The sequence below is a fragment of the Marmota monax genome, unplaced genomic scaffold (assembly GCF_021218885.2).
Source record: "Marmota monax isolate L192 unplaced genomic scaffold, Marmota_monax_Labrador192_F-V1.1 WCK01_AAM20220418_F8-fsc00030, whole genome shotgun sequence".
In the NCBI taxonomy this organism is placed as follows: Eukaryota; Metazoa; Chordata; class Mammalia; order Rodentia; family Sciuridae; genus Marmota; species Marmota monax.
In genome coordinates this window covers 3,816,709-3,839,441 of record NW_026691988.1, presented here as the reverse complement: position 1 = coordinate 3,839,441, position 22,733 = coordinate 3,816,709, and the positions used below count along the sequence as shown (strand labels likewise).

The window sequence follows — 22,733 nt, the reverse complement described above, 5'->3', positions numbered from 1 at the left end:
GGAGACTGAGGACAATGGAGAATCAGGGTTCCATCTCATGGTGCTGCCACTTGAGCTTGGGTTCTAGCAGTGATTTATTAATTCTGTGACAAAAGTTACTTAATTTCTCAATTGTAGTTATTTACATATTTGAAAAGAAAAGTAGACTAAAAGTATCAAACATGCTCCTTTGAGTTATACCCAAAGTTTATTTTTCCATGAGCAGGGGTATCTTGATGCATGTGGAAAATACATACACCCCTGGCTAGAAAGCACCATAAAAACCGGAGTTGTTACCATTTGTGCAGTGCATCATTTCCAAGTGTCCTGCACAACCTAAATGTGTCAAATGAGTCAAGTCCATTCAAATCATGTCAGTTCAGATATAATGTTGAGTAACCCATAAATATAGTAGCACCTGAATTTATGTAAATAGTATGGGTTTTAATTTTATTTTCTTTTTTATCTTCAGCCTTATTCACAGCATTGCAACGAGAGTGATAAAACTTGCTCATGCAAAGTCCAGTGTGGCATTGGCTCCAGCCCTAGTGGAAACTTATAGTCGTTTATTGGTCTATATGGAAATAGAGTCTTTGGGCATCAAAGGATTTATCAGTAAGACAGGACTTTTTGGTGTTTATAACTGTTAACTCATTCATTAATTCAGTGGGTATTATTCCATGCTATTGGGGAGAACAGACAATAAAGCCAATAAGTGAAATGTGCAATGTGTCAGTTATTGCATATTATAGAGAAAACCATAGCCAAGTAAAAGGGATAGGAGTTGTGAAGTCAGGGGAATGAATTATATTTTTAAACTATAAGAAAAGGGTAATAACTTTCCTATGTACATATATGAATACAGCACAGTGAATCCCACCATCATGTACGTCCACAAGACTGGGGCCCTAATTAGAATAAGATATATTCCATGCCTTTATAATTTTTGTTAAAATGGACTCTACTGTCACATATAATTTTAAAACAAAGAAGAAGAAAGAAAAGTGTAATGGGTTGCAGTGAGCAGGATGATAGATAAGATCCATATCCTCCTGCAGGTGGTTTCTGGTTAAAGGCAATAGTATGGTCCTGTGGTAGGTACTGAGTCTTACCTGCAATGAGTAAGGAGTTAGTCTTCATTGCAAAAGATGTGATATAATGTCTGTTAGTTGTTAGCAGTTCTAAGTAATATTTTCTAATTAGAAGTATTTTTTCTAATTCATGGTGATTCTAATTTTTACCAATACAATTTAAATTTAATAACTCTTTCCACATAACTGAGAGTTGACTATAACTTTCTTGAGAGAGAGGAGAAAACAAAGGAGAAGATGATGTAATTTTTTGGTATTAAAAAATAAACCTAGAGGCTGGGGTTGTGGCTCAGCAGTAGAGCGCTTGCCTAATATTTGTGAGGCCCTGGATTCAATCCTCAGCACCACATAAAAATAAATAAATAAATAAAGGTATTGTGTCCAACTACAACTAAAAAATAAATAATTAAAAAAAAAATAAACCTAGGCTTGGGACACAGTTCAGTGGTAGATTGCTTGCATCGCATACATGACGCCCTGGGTTCTGTCACCAGCACTCAAAAAGGAAAAGTGAACCACATACTTCAAAAAATTGGGAACATTAAAACTTTTTGAAAATAATTTTTAAAATAACTAAGAAGTGAGAAAGGTTAGAATAATTATCTTTCATATCTTGTCTCATTTTCCCAGATTAATTTGAATCTCTTTTTTCCAATTCCAGAAAAAAATTAACTTGGTATAATAATTAGGATCTAGATATTTTTCCATACAATAGAGTGGAAAATAAGGAGAAGAAATGAAAAATATACATGTGTATATGTGTGTGTGTCTTCATGATCATTGTGTATATGTGTATCTTTGTGGTCATATCTGTACATACATTTTACCCAGTGTGACTTTCTTCAAATATCTTTTAATGCATAGCTTAAATTATCTTGTTGCTCCAGGTCAGCTCTTACCAACTGTTTTCAAGTCTCATGCTTGGGGGATCCTGCACACACTTCTTGAGATGTTCAGCTACCGGATGCACCACATTCAGCCTCATTACAGAGTTCAGCTCCTGAGTCATCTTCATACTTTGGCTGCAGTTGCACAAACAAACCAGAATCAACTCCATCTTTGGTGAGCCTGGTGAAGCCTTCCTTTCCTTAAGATTTATAGGAAACTTCATTGAAGATGAAGAAATTGATCTTTCACCTTATCATTTTTTAGTTCATTTGTCATGAAATTCCTCTGCTTCTGAAGTATGGTATTTCTAGTGTAGGCGTGAGGATCGGTTTATTAATAGAAATTGAAAAGGATAGTTGAGTCCTTGCTTCAGGATCTTTGGTCTAAAACTGAGTACTTCAAGGCCTTTACTATTATGTTCTAACCTATCACCTTAGAATGCTGGACTTAAATGTACTTGAAATTATGGTTAAAGTAACATTTTGATTTTGTTTTAACTGAAAGTACATTTCAAATAAAAAGATTAATTTTCAAAATCCAGGTGAAAGTTTTTAGTCCTACTTGCTACAAACTATCTCTTTTCAAATATATGAAAATGTTAGATGATTTTCATTCTTAAAAGTTGGTACCTCAGGTCTTTTTAATAAATTAAGCAACACTCATTCTCATATAAAAGAGGGGTCTTTTTTTAATCAAAGAAGGAAAATTTATAGTTTTCATGCTTTTACAGTTTAATTAACCTAGAATTAGGTTTAATTTCCTAATTTTGAACTTATATATGCACCTTCCTCACTTTTCTTTTTCTTGGCCCTTTTTTCAGTGTTGAAAGCACCGCTCTCAGGCTTATAACAGCATTAGGTAGCTCAGAGGTACAGCCACAGTTTACACGTTTCCTTAGTGATCCCAAAACAGTATTATCTGCAGAATCTGAAGAACTGAACCGAGCCTTGATATTGACCTTAGCCAGAGCAACTCATGTAACAGGTATGATTATGGTACTAACTGCTGTGAACCACAACACATAAAAGAGTGCGTCATTCTGCTGACTACTGTGGGGAAACATACTAAAAACATACTTTTTTAAGTACTGGTTCTTGAGTTTTTTGATTTTGTGACTGCTTTATAATCTTAGAAAAAAACTTTTTGAATTCCCAAAGAGTTACTGCTTATGGATTATTTCTATGAATATTTACTATCTAAGGTATTTAAAGGAAAAATTTTAATTCATTAAAGAATAAACTGATTACATGTGAACATAAGTAATAATATTTTATGAAAACAAAAGTCTATTTATAGACAAGATTTTAGTGAAAGAGGTGCCATTATTTTGCATTTTGCATCACTCTTTAGTGTCTGATATAAAGTAAGATAGCAGGAGTCTCACATCTGCTTCTACATTTCATCTGTTTAGATATGCTAATGTTATTTTAATTAAAGTAAGTGGAGAAAGTATGGCCTCTCACAAATACAGAATTGGAAATGGGAAGAGTATTTTAATACCTTTTTTCAGATAATTGTGAGTATTCTTTGACATCACAGCAAAATTGGACACATGATAGTTTCTTCAAGGTTAACTGCAATGTGAAACCCAAAACCCTCTCAGTTAACGTTTCGTACATTTTTGGACTATAATCCATTGGCCTATTTCATACATTGAAGAATAGTAATAATTCATGTGAATTTTCTAATTTTGTAAATTGGTCATTTAGAAAATATTGGTTCACTTAGTTATGTATTTCTAGCACATGTTAACATAATTTATTATCTGCTGTCAGCAAATTACATTTGTTAATATCACTACAAATTTCATAAGAAAATCTCCATGTTTTGGAAAACTGTTTCATGGTGTTGAAGAGAAGTTTTCCTATATTCTAATTTTCACTTGAAACATCAAATTTTATCATTGATAATATACTGTTGTTTGTTTGAAAAAACAGGATCATTTGTTAATTTCCAAGAAGATGTCTACTACAGTCTATGACTGAATAATTATAGCTTTATGCCAGATGTTCTTTCAAGTGAAATTGAAATTCCATGAAAAAATCAGCTAATTTATCTCTTTTTTTAAATTTTTATTTTTTTTTTTTAGTCATACATGACAGTAGAATGCATTTTGATATATAATACATACATGGAATGTACATACATCAGTCATATTGTCTGTTCTATTCTGCTGCCCTTCCTATCCTCCCTACTCCTCCCCTTCTCTCCCATCCTTTCTCTCTATTCAATCTAATGTGACACACTTTTTTTTTCTTTTTCTCGTTACAATATCATATATGTAATCTGTATAACAATGAGGTTCTCCTTCCATCTTCTGTGCAACTCCCCTTCTCCCTCTTTTTTCCTCCCACCTCTCTTCCCTATTTAGTGGCAGTCTTCTTCTCATTCTCTTCCTCCCTATCCCATTTTGAGTCACCCCCCTTATATCAGAGAAGACATTCGGCATTTGTTTTTTAGGGATTGGCTAACTTCACTTAGCATAATCTGTTCTAATGCCATCCATTTGCCTGTAAATGCCATGATTTTATTATTTTTTAGTGCTGAGTAATATTCCATTGTGTATAAATGCCACATTTTTTTAATCCATTCATCTATTGAAGGGCATCTAGGTTGGTTCCACATTCTAGCTATTGTGAATTGTGCTGCTATAAACATTGATGTGGCTGTGTCCCTGTAGTATGCTCTTCTTAGGTCTTTTGGGTATAGTCCGAGAAGGGGAATAGCTGGGTCAAATGGTGGTTCCATTCCCACCTTTCCAAGGAATCTCCATACTGCTTTCCAAATTGGCTGCACCAATTTGCAGTCCCACCAGCAATGTATGAGTGTACTTTTTTCCCCGCATCCTCGCCAGCACTTGCTGTTGTTTGACTTCATAATGGCTGCCATTCTTATTGGAGTGAGATGGTATCTTAGAGTAGTTTTCATTTGCATTTCTCTGATTGCTAGAGATGGTGAGCATTTTTTCATGTATTTGTTGAAAATCAGCTAATTTAACTCAGCACTTAATTACACAAATACTTTACCTCAAGATACCCTGTAGTTTGTAACACTTTGTTAATGCTTCCCATTCATATAGAATATTAAAAATACATTGAGAGTTAATAATTTTTACAGCTTTGTCAACAATAGTCATTTTAAGTCACTTTTAGTTGACACATAAAATTATACATATTTATGGAGTATCAGGATGTTTTGATATATGTATATATTGTGTAATATTCAAGTTAGGTTAGGCATATTTAGCTCCTTAAACATTTGTCATTTCTCTGTGTTAAGCACATTTAAAATCCTTTCTGCAAGCTTTTTAAAAAATATATTGTAACTTTAAAAAAAAAGTATATTGTAACTTATTGATGATAACCTGAAGTGAAACTGGCACTGCTTTTTTTTAATCACTTGAGAATTATTGTGATGAATACAGTGGCTATTGGCTTATAGTCTGGTGGTCTATTTTATTTGTACTGAGAAACAGCAGTTTTACCAAAATTGTTTTTTGCACCATTAATATTTACATTGACACATAAAAAGCCAGTGATATCTCAGTGTTATTATTTTAATAGGTTTGATGTTACACAATCCTTGAAAGAACATTAGGGACCCCCAAAAGTCAGCAGGCCACACTTTCCAAATGGTTATTAAAAAAAGGGGGGGTATTGAATTTAGCAACCACAAATATACTTATGCAAACTATATTATTTTATATAAAATAAGCCTCTTTGATTTAAAGATATATATGCATATAGTATATAGTTGCTTCAATCACCAGAAAAGACATCTACTTTCTCAGTTCTTTTCCTTTGGTTCAATAAAAAACTTGTAAATCATTGTGATGAATAGTAGTGGTGGCCTGTTCCACTGTTCTTTTGCTGGTACTCTAATTTTGTGCATATTTCCTAATGTGATAATCCAAGTTACTCATAAACTCAGAAAAGCTAGGCCCTAAATGGAACATAACTAGGGAAGCAATGAATACACTGTGGTGAGATTCTTGAATGTACATAATTATTATGTTCTCTCTAGTATCTTTGAGTTATGGATATGATCACTTACATTTGGATTACATCTATTTGTGTATGTTTAGATTTTTTTACAGGCTCTGATTCAATTCAGGGAACTTGGTGTAAAGACATACTTCAGACCATCATGAGTTTTACTCCTCATAATTGGGCTTCACATACCCTTAGCTGTTTTCCAGGCCCACTACAGGTAATTTGGTCTTGAATGACATATTGGGTATATATGAAATCTTTTTTGCCATTCACAGTGTCATTCTGGGGAGTTAATCTTGGTGACGTCCAGAGATAATTAGCATGTATTTCTTTTTTAATATACTTCTATTTCCAGAATCTCTTGAGAATCTCTCATCCTACTCTAGAACCTGACATGTTTCTGAAAATTTAATTGTTATGGCTTCATCTTAATAATTAACATTTTTAGAATCTCACAAATTAACATGTGAAAAAATTTCTCATAGAATTGAAATGGAGAGAAATATAATCTAATGGAGTTTTATAGAGTGCATATATGCTATATTTAACTGAATTTTTTTTAAGTCACGGCAAAACTATGTACCTATTATAATCAATCTGTCTTCTACTTTTAAGAGGAAATTTTAAGGCACAATGAACATTTGTTTTCATAACTTCTAATAGGACTATAGCAGTGGATCTCAAACTTTTAGACTCACCTGGAGGGCTTGCTAAGCTACACATTGCTGAGTTTCTGGTTCAGTAGATCTGGATAGGGCCTAAAAAATTTATTTTGTAAGATCCAGGTGACACTGTACTTAATTACACAAATACTTTACCTCAAGTAATTACTATGATGGTTTAGGGACCACACTCTGAGAAGTCTAATGTAGTGGATCTTCCTTTCTTCCTTATAGAGACACTAAGATGTATAACCAAAGAGTAGATATGTTTCTTTCTTATCCCTCTACCCCTTCTAAGATTAGTAACATATGATTGTGGAAAGTTCGAATTCACACTTGCTTGGAATTTCTGTTTAGGAAATCTCCAGAAAAGGAACCTTTGAGTTAAAATCTAGTCAAACCTACATAATTTCCAGATACAATTCCACCCTTAAGTACTGACTTGTTTGAGGTCACTTAGTTTATTACTGTGAAAACCAAATCTAGAACTTGTTTCTTAACCCCATATCCAATTTTCTTTTTAGTATAATCAGTGAAAAACTTTTGGTGTTCCTTTTAGGCATTCTTCAAACAAAATAATGTACCTCAGGAAAGTCGTTTTAATCTGAAAAAAAATGTTGAAGAGGAGTATAGGAAGTGGAAGTCTATGACCAATGAAAATGACATCATTACCCACTTTTCCATACAAGGCTCTCCTCCTCTTTTCCTTTGTCTTCTCTGGAAAATGCTCTTGGACACAGATCATATTAATCAGATTGGCTACAGGTAAGCCAAGAACCAAAATTTTCATTCCATTTGGCAAACCATTATATCCATATAGCAATAGAATTTATTTTTTACTCTGTACCTTCCAGAGTATTAGAGAGAATTGGAGCCAGGGCCTTGGTAGCCCATGTGAGAACATTTGCAGATTTCCTGGTATATGAGTTTTCTACCTCAGCGGGAGGTCAGCAACTTAATAAGTGCATTGAAATTCTTAATGACATGGTATGGAAATATAACATTGTTACATTGGACAGATTAATTCTCTGCCTGGTAAGAATACTTTTTTTGTTTGGATACTTTTATTCTGTTTTGGATCAAAGTGTGTGACTGATAGATCTTGTACTGATCTACTCAATATTGCTTCAGAGAATTGAATGGATTTCTAGTACAATCAACCATTGCTTTCATTTCATTTTTAAAAATCAGAGTTTTCCTAAATTTCTTATTTATTCATTTAATAAATGTGTTTTGGATAACTACTGTTCTATGCACAGGAAGTGTAGAAATATGGTCCTGGTCTTATGATACTGTAAAATATGAACAGTTAAACACTGAGTGGCTCCCTCTAGGTGTTGCAAGTAGTAAAAAAATTTACTGCATTTCTGTGCAGAGAGCTAATAAAACCATTTCTTTTCACTCTGGTAGCTACAGTCTTTAACTACAGTCATAGTCACAGAACATTCTCCAAATATTTTCTTGTCTCCTGACTTGATGTCTATCTTAAGCAAAATTTGAAGAGAAGACTGAATCAGGTTGAAAACAATGCACATTTAAAAATTGCTATGATGGTTATATTTCAGTTGGCTTAGTTCTTTGACATTAGCTGTGGAACATAAATGTAAAGATAGTTATAATATTTTAGGGGAAACAAGGTAAATCTATAAATCAGTAAAATAAAAGGGTAAAATAGAGGCATAAGGAAAATAAGAGATCACACATTTACTTAAGTGACAGTTGTTTTGTGATAGACTAGACATCTAAGGAAATCCTAATGATAGATATTGCTGTATTGGAAATTTAGACTACCAAGTAGCAGAGCAATGCTTTTGCATAGATTGGGCATTTTCATTCAGTTTCTATGTTGTTCTCCAAAGGCCATGCGCAGTCATGAAGGAAATGAAGCCCAGGTTTGTTACTTCATAATTCAGTTGCTGTTACTCAAACCAAATGACTTTAGAAATCGAGTAAGTGACTTTGTGAAGGAAAATTCCCCAGAGCACTGGCTACAGAATGACTGGCATACCAAGCACATGAATTATCACAAGGTACTCATTCTATTTAGTTTTTAAAGCCATACTTAGGCATTTGCTTAATTGATTTGGCTGTTTTCTCTGTGGTTCTACTGTTTTCTTTCTAGTTCATATGGAAGTAAACTGACTCTAGTCTAATGAACAAAGAATATATTGAAACTAGAGTTTTAGTAGACATTTGAGTACTTATATAATGAAGAAGGTATAAAGCAGTATAATTTAAAATATTTCCTCTTTGGACCTGGGGTCATAGCTCGGTGGAACAGTGAATGTAGTTAGCATGAGCCCAGTACCAAAAAAGAAAGTACCTTATTTAAAAGAAAAAAAAAAAAATCTAAACACTATTTTCAGTTTTATTTAGCTTTTTTAAGAGAATTTTTAAAAGATGCCTCAGACATTTACCATCTCCTCATTTCCACAGAAATATCCAGAAAAACTGTATTTTGAGGGCCTGGCGGAACAAGTTGATCCTCCTGTGCAGATTCAATCCCCCTATCTGCCAATTTATTTTGGAAATGTGTGTCTCCGATTCCTTCCAGTATTTGATATAGTAATTCACAGATTTTTAGAGTTGTATCCAGTATCCAAATCACTAGAAACTCTACTGGATCACCTAGGAGGCTTATATAAATTTCATGGTGAGCTTTTTCAAATTTTAATTCTATCTAATACTTACATGAGCAAAAGTAGACTGTGCATGACCATGTGGTAATAGTGGTTCTAAAGGTTTTATTTTAAATGTTTTATTTTGTGAAGTGTTTTAAGAGTAAGTACAGTGGGGGTGATATCATAAAGTATAAAATATGACATAAAAATATAAATAAAAGTATTAGAGCAGAGCAACGTTACTATGAACTAAACAGATATTAACAAGTTTCTTTGATGGGGGTGGTATTTGATTTTTGATGCATATCATTAAGCAGAAGATATAATTTAGGAAAATCATGGAGAAAAACAAGGCATATTTGAAGAAAAATTGTTTTATTGCTCTTAATTGAGAATGTTTTTACTTAAAATAAGACTGGAAAGAGAGATTGTACCTTAAATGCCAGTTTTGATTTTGTAACTTGAAGATAATAGTCTGCCAGAAGCTACTGAGTAAGATGATGGCATGAAAATCACTGTGTTAGAAAGATAAGGCCAGTTATAGTTTTTAGCACACCTTGGAAGAAGGATGGCATTAGTGACATGTCAAAAATTGGTATGTATTATTAGTATGTAAACAAAGATGTTGGCAAGGGACAAATAGTCAAGAAAGAAGGAATAGAACTTGATAGGAAAATATGGAAGGAAAGAAAGAAATAACTATTCTAACTCTAGTTAAGCATCATATCTGGAGAGTGATTGGGTCAGCAATAGAAGAGTGAAGATCTTAGAGTAGCCACAGTGGGAACAAAGTATATGTATCTGGTGAGCTGATTTTCTTCTTCATTTTTAAGATATCTTCCTCTAAAGCAGAAGCATGGATTGTATTAGCACTACAGAACAGGTGTGAATTTCAAGAGGGTATTCCTTTAAAAACTACTTTTCTTCAGGATTAAGTAATACATGCACATGGTTCAGAAGTGTATACAGTGAGAAGTCCCATTCCTGTCTTCTTGTTAGCCAGTTTCATTCTCTGTAGGCAAAACTATTGTTTGTACCATGTTCTTCTTCCTGTATCATGCATTGACATTATTTGTATCAGTACATAAAAACTGCTCACATATGCGATAATTTACCAGTCTTTTGTTTATGACTGTTTTAGGTTATTTCTAATCTTTTGCTAGTGTAAACAGGACAGCAGTGACAGTTTTGCCATATGTCATTTTTGCAGGATGAATTTCCAGAAGTAGAACTGTTAATTCAGAGAATGAACAGCCTTAAATGCAAACTATGTGTATTATTGGGAGCCTCTGTCTGTCTTAAGATTGAAGTATTTATTGAATGCAATTGCCTAGCTCCTGAAATCGTTTCATAATCTTCTGAGTTTTTTAATAATCTTGTTTTTCACAGTTTTCAGTAACGCAGTAGACATTGTGATGATCTGTTTTCTTTTTGGCAGATCGGCCAGTGACTTACCTGTATAATACTTTGCACTATTATGAAATGTACTTGAGAAACCGTGATCATCTCAAACGAAAACTTGTCCATGCAATCATTGGTTCACTTAAGGATAATCGACCACAGGGCTGGTGTCTAAGTGACACTTACCTGAAGTATGCTATGAATCCACGGGAGGACAATCCATGGGTCCCAGATGACTCCTACTATTGCAAATTAATTGGCAGACTAGTAGATAATATCCTTTTTATTGTGATTTTTCCAGACTCTCCAAAAATAAAAGTATTTTGATTTGTGAGAACAAATTTTTTTCTAACGTAATATTTTAATATATTCCAATTTGGGGTTTTTTGTTTGTTTGAGACTGGGTTTTGGTGTATTGCCCAGGCTGGCTTCAAATTCCTAGACTCAACAATTCTCCTGCCTTATCCCCCTCAGTAGCTGAGACTACAGGCTCATGCCACTGTGCCCAGCTTCCACTTATTTAAAAAATCAATTGATTTTTACCTCTGTAAGGGTTTTGAAATTTTACATTAGCACCATCCTGCCAGGTAGGATTGATATTTGCATTTAAAAACAGATTTTATGGAAATTGGTTTCAAATTAAAAAACTGTATTTCTAAATAAATGTACCATACATTGTAGTACATGTAACTGTTCAGGACTATAGTACATAGTCCTGTTTCTTTAAATAAATTCTTGAATACTTTTTAAAAGGTTAATATTAATACAAAATAATAAATTTAATTTTTAGTGAAAAAGCTATATTTGCTTTTTAATTTTTTCATTTTGATTTCATGTTTTCAGTTATCAGCACATTATATGTAGTATGTATATGTACCATACCACTAATAACTAGATGGAGAAATTTACATGAATGAGCTAAACAAAGGAATTTATTTCCTGAGGTAAAATAATTACTCATTACAAAATAATTTTTATGTACACTTGCCCTGTAACTATTAAAACAAATAGGCTGATGAAACCCAGGGATACTTTAGTTAACATCTATAGCTACTGCAGTAGCCCCGTTATAATAGCCCATCTGTAAGACCAACCATTTATATGTTGTGTTTGATCAAATGATTGCTATTAATACATTTCAGTCATGTCAAATTTATTTGTGTTTGCCTCTAAATCTGACTATAGATGAATCACTTTTTGGCACCTCATAATCAGATAAACTGATAATCAAATGAGGTGCTTACATATAAAACATTTTAAAATTTATAAATCGTTATACAGATGTGTCAGTCTCAACATAATTAAGTTGTTATTGCTTTAATTGTTTGCACCAATGGCCGGCAAATCTCCTGGTCCCTTCCCAAACTGTGATTGGCGATTCAATGAGTTTCCCAACCCTGCCGCCCATGCTCTGCATGTTACTTGTGTGGAGCTCATGGCCTTAGCAGTTTCAGGCAAAGATGTTGGAAATGCCCTTCTTAATGTCGTGTTGAAAAGGTATGTATACTATTTTATGCGATAAGATTGTGTTTGTTTGTAAAGAGAGTGATATTTTATTTAGAACTGTTAGACAAACCTGTTGCACCCCCTCCAACCCACCCCAAGGCTGATGCACTTTGGCTAATATTTGGCTAATGCACTTTGGTTCCTGATCTCATCTTCGTGATGTAGGTATAATGGATATAGATGTATTGGAATGAGCCCTGGCCTGGTTTGTTTGCACTTCTACTCTTTATTTCATGTTTGACCTTTAGGAATAATGTTAACTTGTCACTAAAAATTATTTTTCAGGATCTTCAGGAGCATGGAATATATCTTAGTGGGAGAATGTTTGCCTAGCATGTTTGAGCCACTGGGTTTGATCCCCAGCACTACAAAAATAAAAACAAAAACAAAAAGATTTTCTGAAAGATTAGCTTAAAGTAGAGGATAAAGATTGAAAGAAGTATAAATAAAGTGAAATAGTGTTTTTAGCCAACAATTATTATTACAGGATACAAACCAAAAAAAAAAAAAAGTAAGAAGAGTGAGATCCTTCTCTAAATAAAATACAAAATAGGGCTGGGATGTGGCTAAGTGGTTGAATGCCCTGAGTTCAATCCCTAGTTCCAAAAGAAAAAAAATCCTTAATGGCTTTTGTATATATCAAAATTTTATTCACTAAGAAAATCCATTGTTGATTTGGAGTGGATCAGTTGCCAATCCTCTGAATTGTATGTGTTCTCAAAATAAGATCTGTTTTCATTCATATAAAATGTTTTTGTAATTTCACATTTGTATTTTTTCATCCACTTGCAGTCAGCCCTTGGTACCAAGAGAGAACATTACAGCATGGATGAATGCAATTGGTTTGATCATCACTGCCCTACCAGTGAGTTAATAATAGTAGTTCATATTTAGTAATGAAATACAACTTGGATGGTTTTATACAAGGACATGATGCAAATTAATAAAATGTTTCACATTTTTTAGTCTTTCACATTAAATCTATAGTGACTCTATTTTTTTTCTTGCCTTTTGTGCATTAAATGAAAATGTGCCTTATCAGTTCTCTGCATCTTCAAGTACCACCTTAGCTATTCAACTTTAGTTTTTACATTAGGATCTGACCTGCTTTGGCCATTTAATATGTTAAGATATCTAGAGCCTATTGATTTAATCTAGAGCAATTGGTTTCACTGCCTACTAGTGAGTTAATAATAGTAATTTATATTTAGTAATGAAATACAGCGAGGATGAGTTTATACAAGGACATCATGCAAGTTAGTGTTTCATATTTTTCATATTAAAAAAGTCTATATTGTAGACTCCATTTTTTTCCTTGCCTTTTGTGCATCAAATGAAAATGTGCCTTAACAGATCTCTGCATATTCTAGTATCACCTTATCTATGCAATTTTAGTTTTCACATTAGGATCTGATCTGCTTTGGCCCTTTAATATGTTAGGTATATAGAGCCTTTCTTCATGCAAATAATACTGATAGAAACAGACATGTTTTAAATCTTCTGATATGTTAGTGAATAAGATATTATGCCAAAACTCTTCCTTTCATAACCTTCTGTAAAAGCCCATTTATTCTTTGCTAGTTTAGGGCCTCCTTCTCTGACTTTTCCAGCTCCTGTGAAGTCTTCCTTCTCTGACCTCCATTCGTATATAGTCTGCACCATGTAATTTTCTGTTGAGTCTTTGAATAATGTTGTCTAACATGGTGCTCCATAAACTTGTTTGATTATGCAGCTTTGTGGGTCATTTTTTCTTCACACCACCTTCACAATATATGAATTTATTTCTGAATTTTATACATGTACTAGTGTTGTCTGTGTAGTAACTATTGGTAAATGTCTGGTACTAAATAAGCCAGGCAAACACATGTGTGGAACCTTCTGTCTGACAGACATTTCTCCCCCAGCTCGTTATTAACTTAATTTGACCAATTACAAAGCCACCCAACTGCATTTCAAAACCTGTGTTGCACAAACGTAGTGGGATAGGTAGAAAACCTTAAAGTATGAGAAATGAATAGTATTATAGGCTTTGGGGTCAAATGATGGGTAAGTGATATTTTTCATCCACTTTCCTCTGATTTTAAAGGAACCATATTGGATTGTCCTTCATGATCGAATTGTGAGTGTTATCAGCAGTCGCAGCTTGACATCAGAAACAGAGTGGGTTGGTTATCCATTCCGCCTATTTGACTTCACTGCCTGTCATCAGTCCTACTCTGAGATGAGCTGTAGCTACACATTAGCTCTAGCACATGCTGTATGGCACCATTCTAGCATTGGACAACTTTCACTCATTCCAAAGTAAGTATGATTTCTGAAACAAATTTGCCTTTTGTTTTTCTATTTTTTTAAAAATCATTTACAGATGAGACTAATTTGCAAAATAAGTGTTTTAACTATGTAGAATCCCTGGTTAATCAGAAAGCCTCCTTTATTTCATACTTATTTTTTAAAATTAACTTGTATGTGCAAGTAATAATTTGGTGTCTAGTTTTCCATTATGGTTTCAGGATGCTTAGTCAAATGCATGCTATTTCCACGCTGTATCCCAACAGCTGCCTTTTGAAATAAAAGGCTAATATCAGCCGATTTTCTGATTATTTTTCTTGACCTTAAATTTGATATTAATTAGATTCAAATTTCTTGAGAACAGCATTTACATGAGATTAAGTGTTATTTTTTTCTTTCAAATAATTTAGCTTCTGTTGGTCAATAGTTGTACTGATAAGAATAACTTTTAAATCTGAGGTAATTTATTTCAATAAACAAAGTAAAAGCCAGTGAGAAATGTGAGATAAGTTAGAAATATTTTTATCAAATTTAGAAGGAACTTTGAAAGAATTACAAGTTTTGTAAATACCTTTACTACTTTTGTAAACACTGTATTAACAAAATTCAAAGATTTCCACTGATTTCATAAAAGATATTTATCTTCAAATTCTAGGTTTCTCACTGAAGTACTGCTTCCTATAGTGAAGACTGAATTCCAATTGCTTTATGTCTACCATCTTGTAGGACCATTTTTACAAAGATTTCAGCAGGAGAGAACTCGATGTATGATAGAGGTAAAATATAATCTGTTATAATTGTGAAGAATTTATTTAAGTTTCTTTACTAGTGCTTTCAAACTGCCAGTCACAACCACTAGTGGTAAAGTCAGTTTAGTAGGATCTAAAAGGAGTTTTAGAGGGGAACTCAGTGTGCCTATAATGAGTTTGGTGTGGGATGTGTTCACTTGGAGATGCAGGAAGAAATACTCCATCATCAAGGTTGAGAAGAAAGTTAAGGATATGGAAGGACATTTGAGAATTTATAGTGCAGAGAAATTAATTATATTGATGGAATTGGATGAAGTTACTCACTTCTATGTAGAGAAAGATGTAGAGAAAAAGAAAATAAGCCAGGAATAGAATCTTAAAAGCAAGAAATGCTAAATAGAACTAAGAAGATAGAATCTTGGAATGCAGTTATCCCAGAAATTAAAGAGGTGTTATCTAGAAAGTGAATCTTACTTTTAAGAGAAATGACTTAAATTGTGCAGAGAAATTTTAGTTAAGGAGAATACTGTTTCACTGTGGATTTCATTGTAAATTCAGGCTGCATCATATTTCCTATATGCATAGAGGTAGGTACATGACTGTGACAGTTCCTCACCAAACATGCCATCCCACTTAATGGTTTTGTAATGGAGTCCAATTGTATCGTGTTGGGTTATTTAACTACTTTGGCCATTTAAATAATTTCACATTATTTGTTGACTAGATTGGTGTGGCATTTTATGACATGCTGCTAAATGTAGACCAGTGTAGCACCCATTTAAATTACATGGATCCCATCTGTGACTTCCTGTATCATATGAAATATATGTTTACTGGTGACAGCGTGAAAGAACAAGTAAGTTAAATTTATGTATTTTTGAATGTTTGTCTTAGAAAACTTAAACAGGTGATGAATGTTTTTGTTTGTGTGTGTGTTTTTTTTTTTAAGGGTGAAGCCTTAATATAAGACCTTTTAAGATTACAGGGTGTATTATTCTAGATATGGTAGTAAATACATGTAAAAAAAAAAAAAAGAAAATACATGTTTTCTCATGCTCTTACTTTTTCTCCTTGATATCGGCAATAGAATATCTGAAATGGGGATTAATAATAATCACGTTAGGGAGAAACAGTGTAGTATGACACAAACAGACCAGAGAGGTGTTGTGTTCTGAGTAAAAGGAGGGTCCTACTTTCCCCCAATGATCAGGGCACACCATGGGGATATTGAACAGATTGCTGCATGACTAGAAAACTGAAGCCAGGATGGTCAAGAGACTAACTCATGAGGCATATTCAAGGAATGTGGGAATATATACCCTAAAGAAAAAAATCCTAGGAAATTGTTCATGTCCACACTATTTGGTGTGGACAAGTATCCAAATCTTATGGAATAAGTATTAGGTTTGTTCTGCATGACAAAAAAGAGCATAAGAGTTCTGGTGAAGTTAATAAGATGTGCTCTTCAACTCAACATATGAAGAGGTACATCTGATGTGGCTACAAGTCAAAAAGACCTCCTTGGATCACAACCAACTTTCCTAGTGTGACAAATGGAAACTGGGCTGTTTTAGAAGGGAGGAGGTGGGGCTGATAGGTAAAGTTCATATACCTTCCCAATACTTGAATGTTAATGTCTTACTCTAATGGACAGGAAGGAAAATTGTGGCATAACCATGTGAATTCAAGTCTAATGAGTTCTTTGCTAGGAGCTGAGTTTGGGAAAACGTTGACTCCTTTATACCTCAGCAAGAATGTCAAAAAGAATTCACATGTCTCTAATGAAAGAAAGAGAACATGTGTCTCTGTGCCTACTTTTGTTGAAACACAGAACATGAAAAGAATCAATAAAGTAATGCTCTTTTAAAAATGAATAAACAAATAAAGTATTCTTTATATTTGAACCTAAGAAATTTTGACACATGGAATACAAAAAAGAAAAATTACCAGCAGACTCGTCTTTCCCCTAAAGTCAAGGAATATTTGAGTAAAGCTAAGAAAGCAGTGAGTGAAACTACTTAATATATTTATTTCTTAAATATTTTACGTAAAAGTAGAACTAATTTTTTTAGTGTGAATTTTAAGTAAAAATCAAAATTAGCTTTATTTATAAAGTTGCATATGTGAATATTTAAAGAACTTTAAAATATAATTAAGCTTAATGTTTCTATGAAGATGGCATTTTAAAAGGATGATCAAATTGTTGCATGTATAAAATTTCTATTATAAACTATGCTAGCTTTTGGTAGTGGGATGACTGTCTAGTTAGATAAGTAGAAAAATGTTTTTATAAATATATACATCTGTTTTTGTTGAAATACACACAGCACATACTGAAACTTCTGGTCCAACCCCTTTGATAGTTTATTGCTTCAGAATGTATGTAAATCATTTTTAAATGGAAAGTTGAAGTCTCTTGATTCAAGTATTTTTTTATACCTTTGTTTATTTATTTATTCATTTATTTATTTTCATGTGGTGTTAAGGATCGAATGCAGGGCCTCGCACGTGCTAGGCGAGCGCTCAACCACAGAGCCACAACCCCAGCCCCTCAAGTATTTTTTAATGTGTTTTTATTTCTTAGGTAGAGAAGATTATCTGTAATTTAAAACCAGCTTTAAAACTTCGTCTTCGATTCATCACACATATTAGCAAGATGGAACCAGCTGCAGTGCCTCCACAAGCTATAAATAGTGGATCTCCAGCACCTCAGTCTAATCAGGTGCCAGCATCCTTACCAGTAACTCAGTGAAGTTAGAGTTACTGTAGTGAGAATGGAAATATACCTGTCTTAGAAAGTGGACACAAGTTTATTAAATCTGAATGTGATCATGTTAAAGTGACGTGGTAGAAGAAGCAGCAGAGATATTCAGATTGTTTTCTTTTGATTCAAATGGTGAATCTCCTCACACCTTAATTCCCATCTCCCTGTCTATATTTTTGTCTCTAAGAGATCAAGTAAGCTACATATTGTTCATATTCATAGCAATTAAGAGCACCCTAGGAACATAGATGTATACTGTGATCAAATGACTTTTCCTTTGTATTCTCAGTCTTTCCTATTTTAGCCATTGTTTTTATTTTTATTTTTATGTTTTATTATTGTATAGTCAGTCTTAAAGTACTTTGCTTTAAAGACAGAACACATGTAAAATAACCATTACAAATCCTTTTATACATAAATCTTCTTTTGTGATTCTTCAGGATAATAGAGATTTTTATCAAATAAAGGACTCTGGGTTTCATTGCATTGCAGAAGCAAACAGTTTCGTATTTTTTTTTAAAGACTTGAAATTTTTATTGTAAATTTCCAAGTAAATAGTCTAATGTTTCTATTGAGATAGATGGGCAGTTTTTGCCTTTGCTTTGAACTTACCAGATGAAATGAGTTGGAAGCCATGTAAGAAAATATCATCTGAAAATGCATACATTTAAATAAAATCATGCTTAAATGGCTGATTCCCGAATCTCTGTCTGTAAAAATCAGTTGCTTTTGCATGTTGATATCCTCACCTGGCAGATGATATGAATTTTGGAATTTTCATAATTCCAAATTTTTTAAATATTTGTATTTTTAAATGTACATTTTGGTTCTTTAGGGTTTATTAGATTTCTGAAAGACATTGTTAATTTTGGGGGAAATGGCATTGTGAAAAACTTGAAAACTAATAAAGACTGTTGGATGAATACACCATATGATTTCTTTAGTTACCTAAATTTGAATGAATGTCTTTCCAGGCTTTGTACTGCCAGGGAACTGAGCTACTCCATGAGGTGTTCTACCCCAGTTTATGACTAAAATTGTCCTAGGAATTAAGAGTTACTGGTTTAAAAAAAGAATTAGTGAATTGAACCAGCTGTAATTCTAATTCTTATTTCCAAATACATTTCTCTTAGATTTTCATTTTTTTCATAGTTCATATCATTATAATCACTATATCTTTATTTGCCATACAAGTTCAGCTTAAAATTTAGATAATGGCATAACTAAGGTTTACAGACTTCATATTCAAGTTCCAGAAATTTTATGCTTTATATGATTCCAAATATTAATTTTAACATAGTCTTAATAAATTCTTGTTGACTTGGGATTATATTGCTTTGCTTTGCTTTGAAATCATTGATTGAGAATAGTTGTGACTCTGGTATTATACAATAGAATAGAAGAAGTGAAAATCAGACTTTCTCACAGACATGTCCATTCCAATTTGTTTATTAAAAATTCATATTTCTCTCATTGGCAAGTAGGAATATGATTTTCCTTGAATAGACTTTTAGAGTTGCAAATCAGAGACATCAATAGAAAGTTGAAACTTTATTTAGCTGAGGGAAGAAAATGCCTTTATTTTCATTATTTCCTAAAAAGTTCATTTTCTTTCTTTTCTTTTTTCTTTTTTCTTTTCTTTTCTTTCTACTTTAAAGCAGCTTTGTCCAATAGAACTTTCAACAGTAAAGAAATGTTTGTTCCTATGCTATCCAGTGTAGAAGTTAATATCTATATGTGGCCGTTGAACATTTGAATATGGAACTGAGTTTTAAACTTTATTAAGCTTTTATCATATTAACCACTTATGTCTACTCTACTGGGACAATTGTATTATAATGGCACATCTTGATTACTCTTATGTCATTCAATAAAATGTTTATATTACAAAGGCCATAGAGGCAATAGCTACGTTTAAAATTCTAAGTTGCACGTCAAAAATCAGATGGTAGAGACTCTTAACATATAACTGTTAGAATAACACACTAAAAGTTCTACCATGGAGCCTGCTTCATTAGTTTCCTTGGATTCCTGTGTACTTTGGGGAAAGAGGGAAGAAATGTTTCTTTCTTCTCTTTTGTTTTTTCTTCTTTCCTATGTTCCATAGGTATGTTTTTAGGATGCTTAAAAAAGGGTAAGACATTTTGTAGTCACAGACAATTTTAGGTGGAATTCTAATCTGAATTAGGAGATCTTAGAAACAGAAAAGCAGTTTGATTTCTGTGGCTCCTAGACAGATTTAGGGAATATCTTCTCCTTCCCTTGCAACCTGAAAAGCAACTGTGCTTAAAATATCAACCAATATCATGTTTGGGGTTTAGGAAAAGTAAAATAGGGTCATCTATAATGTTAATGAACTTAGAGATTGCCCAAGCCTATGGTTATCTATTTTACAGATGAAGAAACCAGAGCCAGAGTTTTAAGAGCTTCACTAAGTTCTGACAATGTTTTGGGAATGATTTCACTGACTTAAAAATACAGCAGTTTTAAATGGTATATATATATATTTATTTATTTATTTATTTGTGTGTGTGTGTGTGTGTGTGTAAACATAGGACAACACAGTCTTATTATAAAGAGTTTATTACAAAACTTACGTCTTTTGAACAACAAGGACACATGGCTACCTCTCCAGGTTGGGTGGCTCTGCCTCCTAATATCAGGAGTTCCTCACTTGCCGCAGTCTGGCTGGGCACAAATCATGAGCCACTTGCAGATTCAAGCAAGAACGAACTTTATTTTTAGAACCCATGCTACACGCTGCCCACGCGAACTCTTCAGGAACTCCCCGAGAGCTCCAACCAGAACTTCGGGAACTTTTCCAGCACTCAACCGGAATTCAACCCTCGAACTCCACCCACACAAACTTTCTAGGAACTCCACGAGAGCTCAAAAATAGCGGGCACCCAATGCAGCAGGAACTGCTCCTTCTGGCAAAATGCCAGGCACCATCTTGACTCGGCTGCGGTTCTCAACATCTCCCCCCTTCTGTTTCATTAAACAACAAGCATGTGGCTTAGGGACCGTGCCTGTCTTAGGTTGTCTAATACTACATATGGTTCTTACCCGTCATTGGATGAGCTGGCCTCAAGGCGTCAGCCTCCTGTCTTAGGTTGGTACCATTGCAATTGGATTTTACCCGTTATTGGCTACCGGACCAGCATTTAGCCATACTTGTGGATAGTGGTTTTTACACAAACACCATAAACAACCTGCTATAAGCAGAAAGGGGAGGATACAAAATGCCAGGATATTAAGCCATTGACAGCTCCTTTTGGAAAAATTGTACCATCGATGACACCATCAGCAAAGATACCCCGGCACTACCACAATTCGCTGCACCGACAGATAATACACAATGCATACAAGTGATACACAATCCAGGCAAGTTTTGCAAGTAGTTCAAAGCAGAGCAATCTATTAATATGTCCCTTTCCTCCCAAAGTAAATCAACTCCTTGATTGAGCATCACCTGTTGAGTTACACCATTCATTGATGCATCAGTTTATGTAGTTTGTTGTGATAGCTATCGCAGAAGCTGTTGTTTGGTTTTATCTTTGTCTTCACCGGCACTGGGATGAAGATAGGAATTCTGGCAGTGATGGCTTAAAAAAAAAATTATGTAACATTCCAGCAGGCACTAAGAGAAAGCAATTTTCTAAACAATTTAGTATCCTGAATAGAATTAGATATAATGAAAAGGAAAGGTGAAAGTAAACAAACATCTGTTAACCTCCTTTTTTGTTCACATTTTAAAACAATCCTCAACAGCTCTTTACCCAATTTAAATTAAACCATTTAAATCATGTGAATAATAAAAAAATATTTGGATCCATTTTTTCAGGAGCACTCCTAATATATGATATATGGACATACGCACATACAGACATACAACACAAAATGCAAGTGTGCACATATAACACAATACATACAACATATAATAGTAAAGGCCTTATAGCTTTTCACAGGTGAAATCCCCATTGCAATGCTTAAAAACTCCACAGTCAGAAGGGGCCCCAGCAAACTTTCAGACTGCCAGCTGATGATTGGCTCACATGGCCCCAGCAACATCTAGCTGATTGGCTCCTGTGCGGTGATGCTCATTGGGCTGTTTCTCCGCCCTTTCAGACTGCCAGCTGATGATTGGCTCACAGAGGCCTCAGCAACATCCAGCTGATTGGCTCCTCTGCAGTGATGCTCATTGGGCTGTTTCCCTGCCCTTTCAGACCACGGAGCTGCTCACTGGGGGACTTTTTTGGCTCCGCCCACACGACCCAGCCAATCGGCCTCAAGAGCAGGAGGATTGTGGGAGGTGGAGAGGCTTGTGGTGGTGAGAGAGGCTTGTGGGAAGCCGGTGATGGCAGTTGGGCTCTGAGGGTTTTTCCTGAGGAGCTGTTTTGTTTGGCGTGTGTGGTTCTAAAAATAAAGTTCGTTTCTTTTGACAAGTGGCTCCTGAAGTTGCCGCAATCTGGCACCACCGGCTTCCCACAAGCCTCTCTCTCAACCACAAGCCTCTCTCTCAACCACAAGCCTCTCCACCTCCCATAATCCTCCTGCTCTTGAGGCCGATTGGCTGGGTCGCGTAGGCGGAGCCAAAAAAGTCCCCCAGTGAGCAGCTCCGTGGTCTGAAAGGGCAGGGAAACAGCCCAATGAGCATCACCGCACAGGAGCCAATCAGCTAGATGTTGCTGGGGTGCTGTGAGCCAATCATCAGCTGGCAGTCTGAAAGTTTGCTGGGGCCCCTTCGGCTGTGGCTCTCAACATCTCCCCCTCTCTGTTTAAACAACAAGC

At 34.4% G+C, this 22,733-nt stretch overlaps 1 protein-coding gene across 2 annotated transcripts in view; it reads left to right on the top strand.

Annotated features, from left to right (window-relative positions):
- Positions 1-18,872, top strand: part of Med23 (mediator complex subunit 23) — a 41,469-nt gene extending 22,597 nt beyond the window's left edge. For both annotated transcript variants that reach the window (XM_046449584.2, XM_046449593.2), the window contains 15 exons: positions 452-594; positions 1,958-2,132; positions 2,779-2,942; positions 6,043-6,167; positions 7,172-7,377; positions 7,467-7,647; positions 8,472-8,642; positions 9,049-9,265; positions 10,672-10,908; positions 11,966-12,131; positions 12,933-13,005; positions 14,227-14,441; positions 15,085-15,205; positions 15,903-16,034; positions 17,763-18,872. In XM_046449584.2, the coding sequence (XP_046305540.1) occupies positions 452-594; positions 1,958-2,132; positions 2,779-2,942; positions 6,043-6,167; positions 7,172-7,377; positions 7,467-7,647; positions 8,472-8,642; positions 9,049-9,265; positions 10,672-10,908; positions 11,966-12,131; positions 12,933-13,005; positions 14,227-14,441; positions 15,085-15,205; positions 15,903-16,034; positions 17,763-17,930 (2,494 nt within the window). In that variant the 3' untranslated portion in view covers positions 17,931-18,872. The remainder of the gene's footprint in view (positions 1-451; positions 595-1,957; positions 2,133-2,778; positions 2,943-6,042; positions 6,168-7,171; positions 7,378-7,466; positions 7,648-8,471; positions 8,643-9,048; positions 9,266-10,671; positions 10,909-11,965; positions 12,132-12,932; positions 13,006-14,226; positions 14,442-15,084; positions 15,206-15,902; positions 16,035-17,762) is intronic.
- Positions 18,873-22,733: the final 3,861 nt, after the last annotated feature.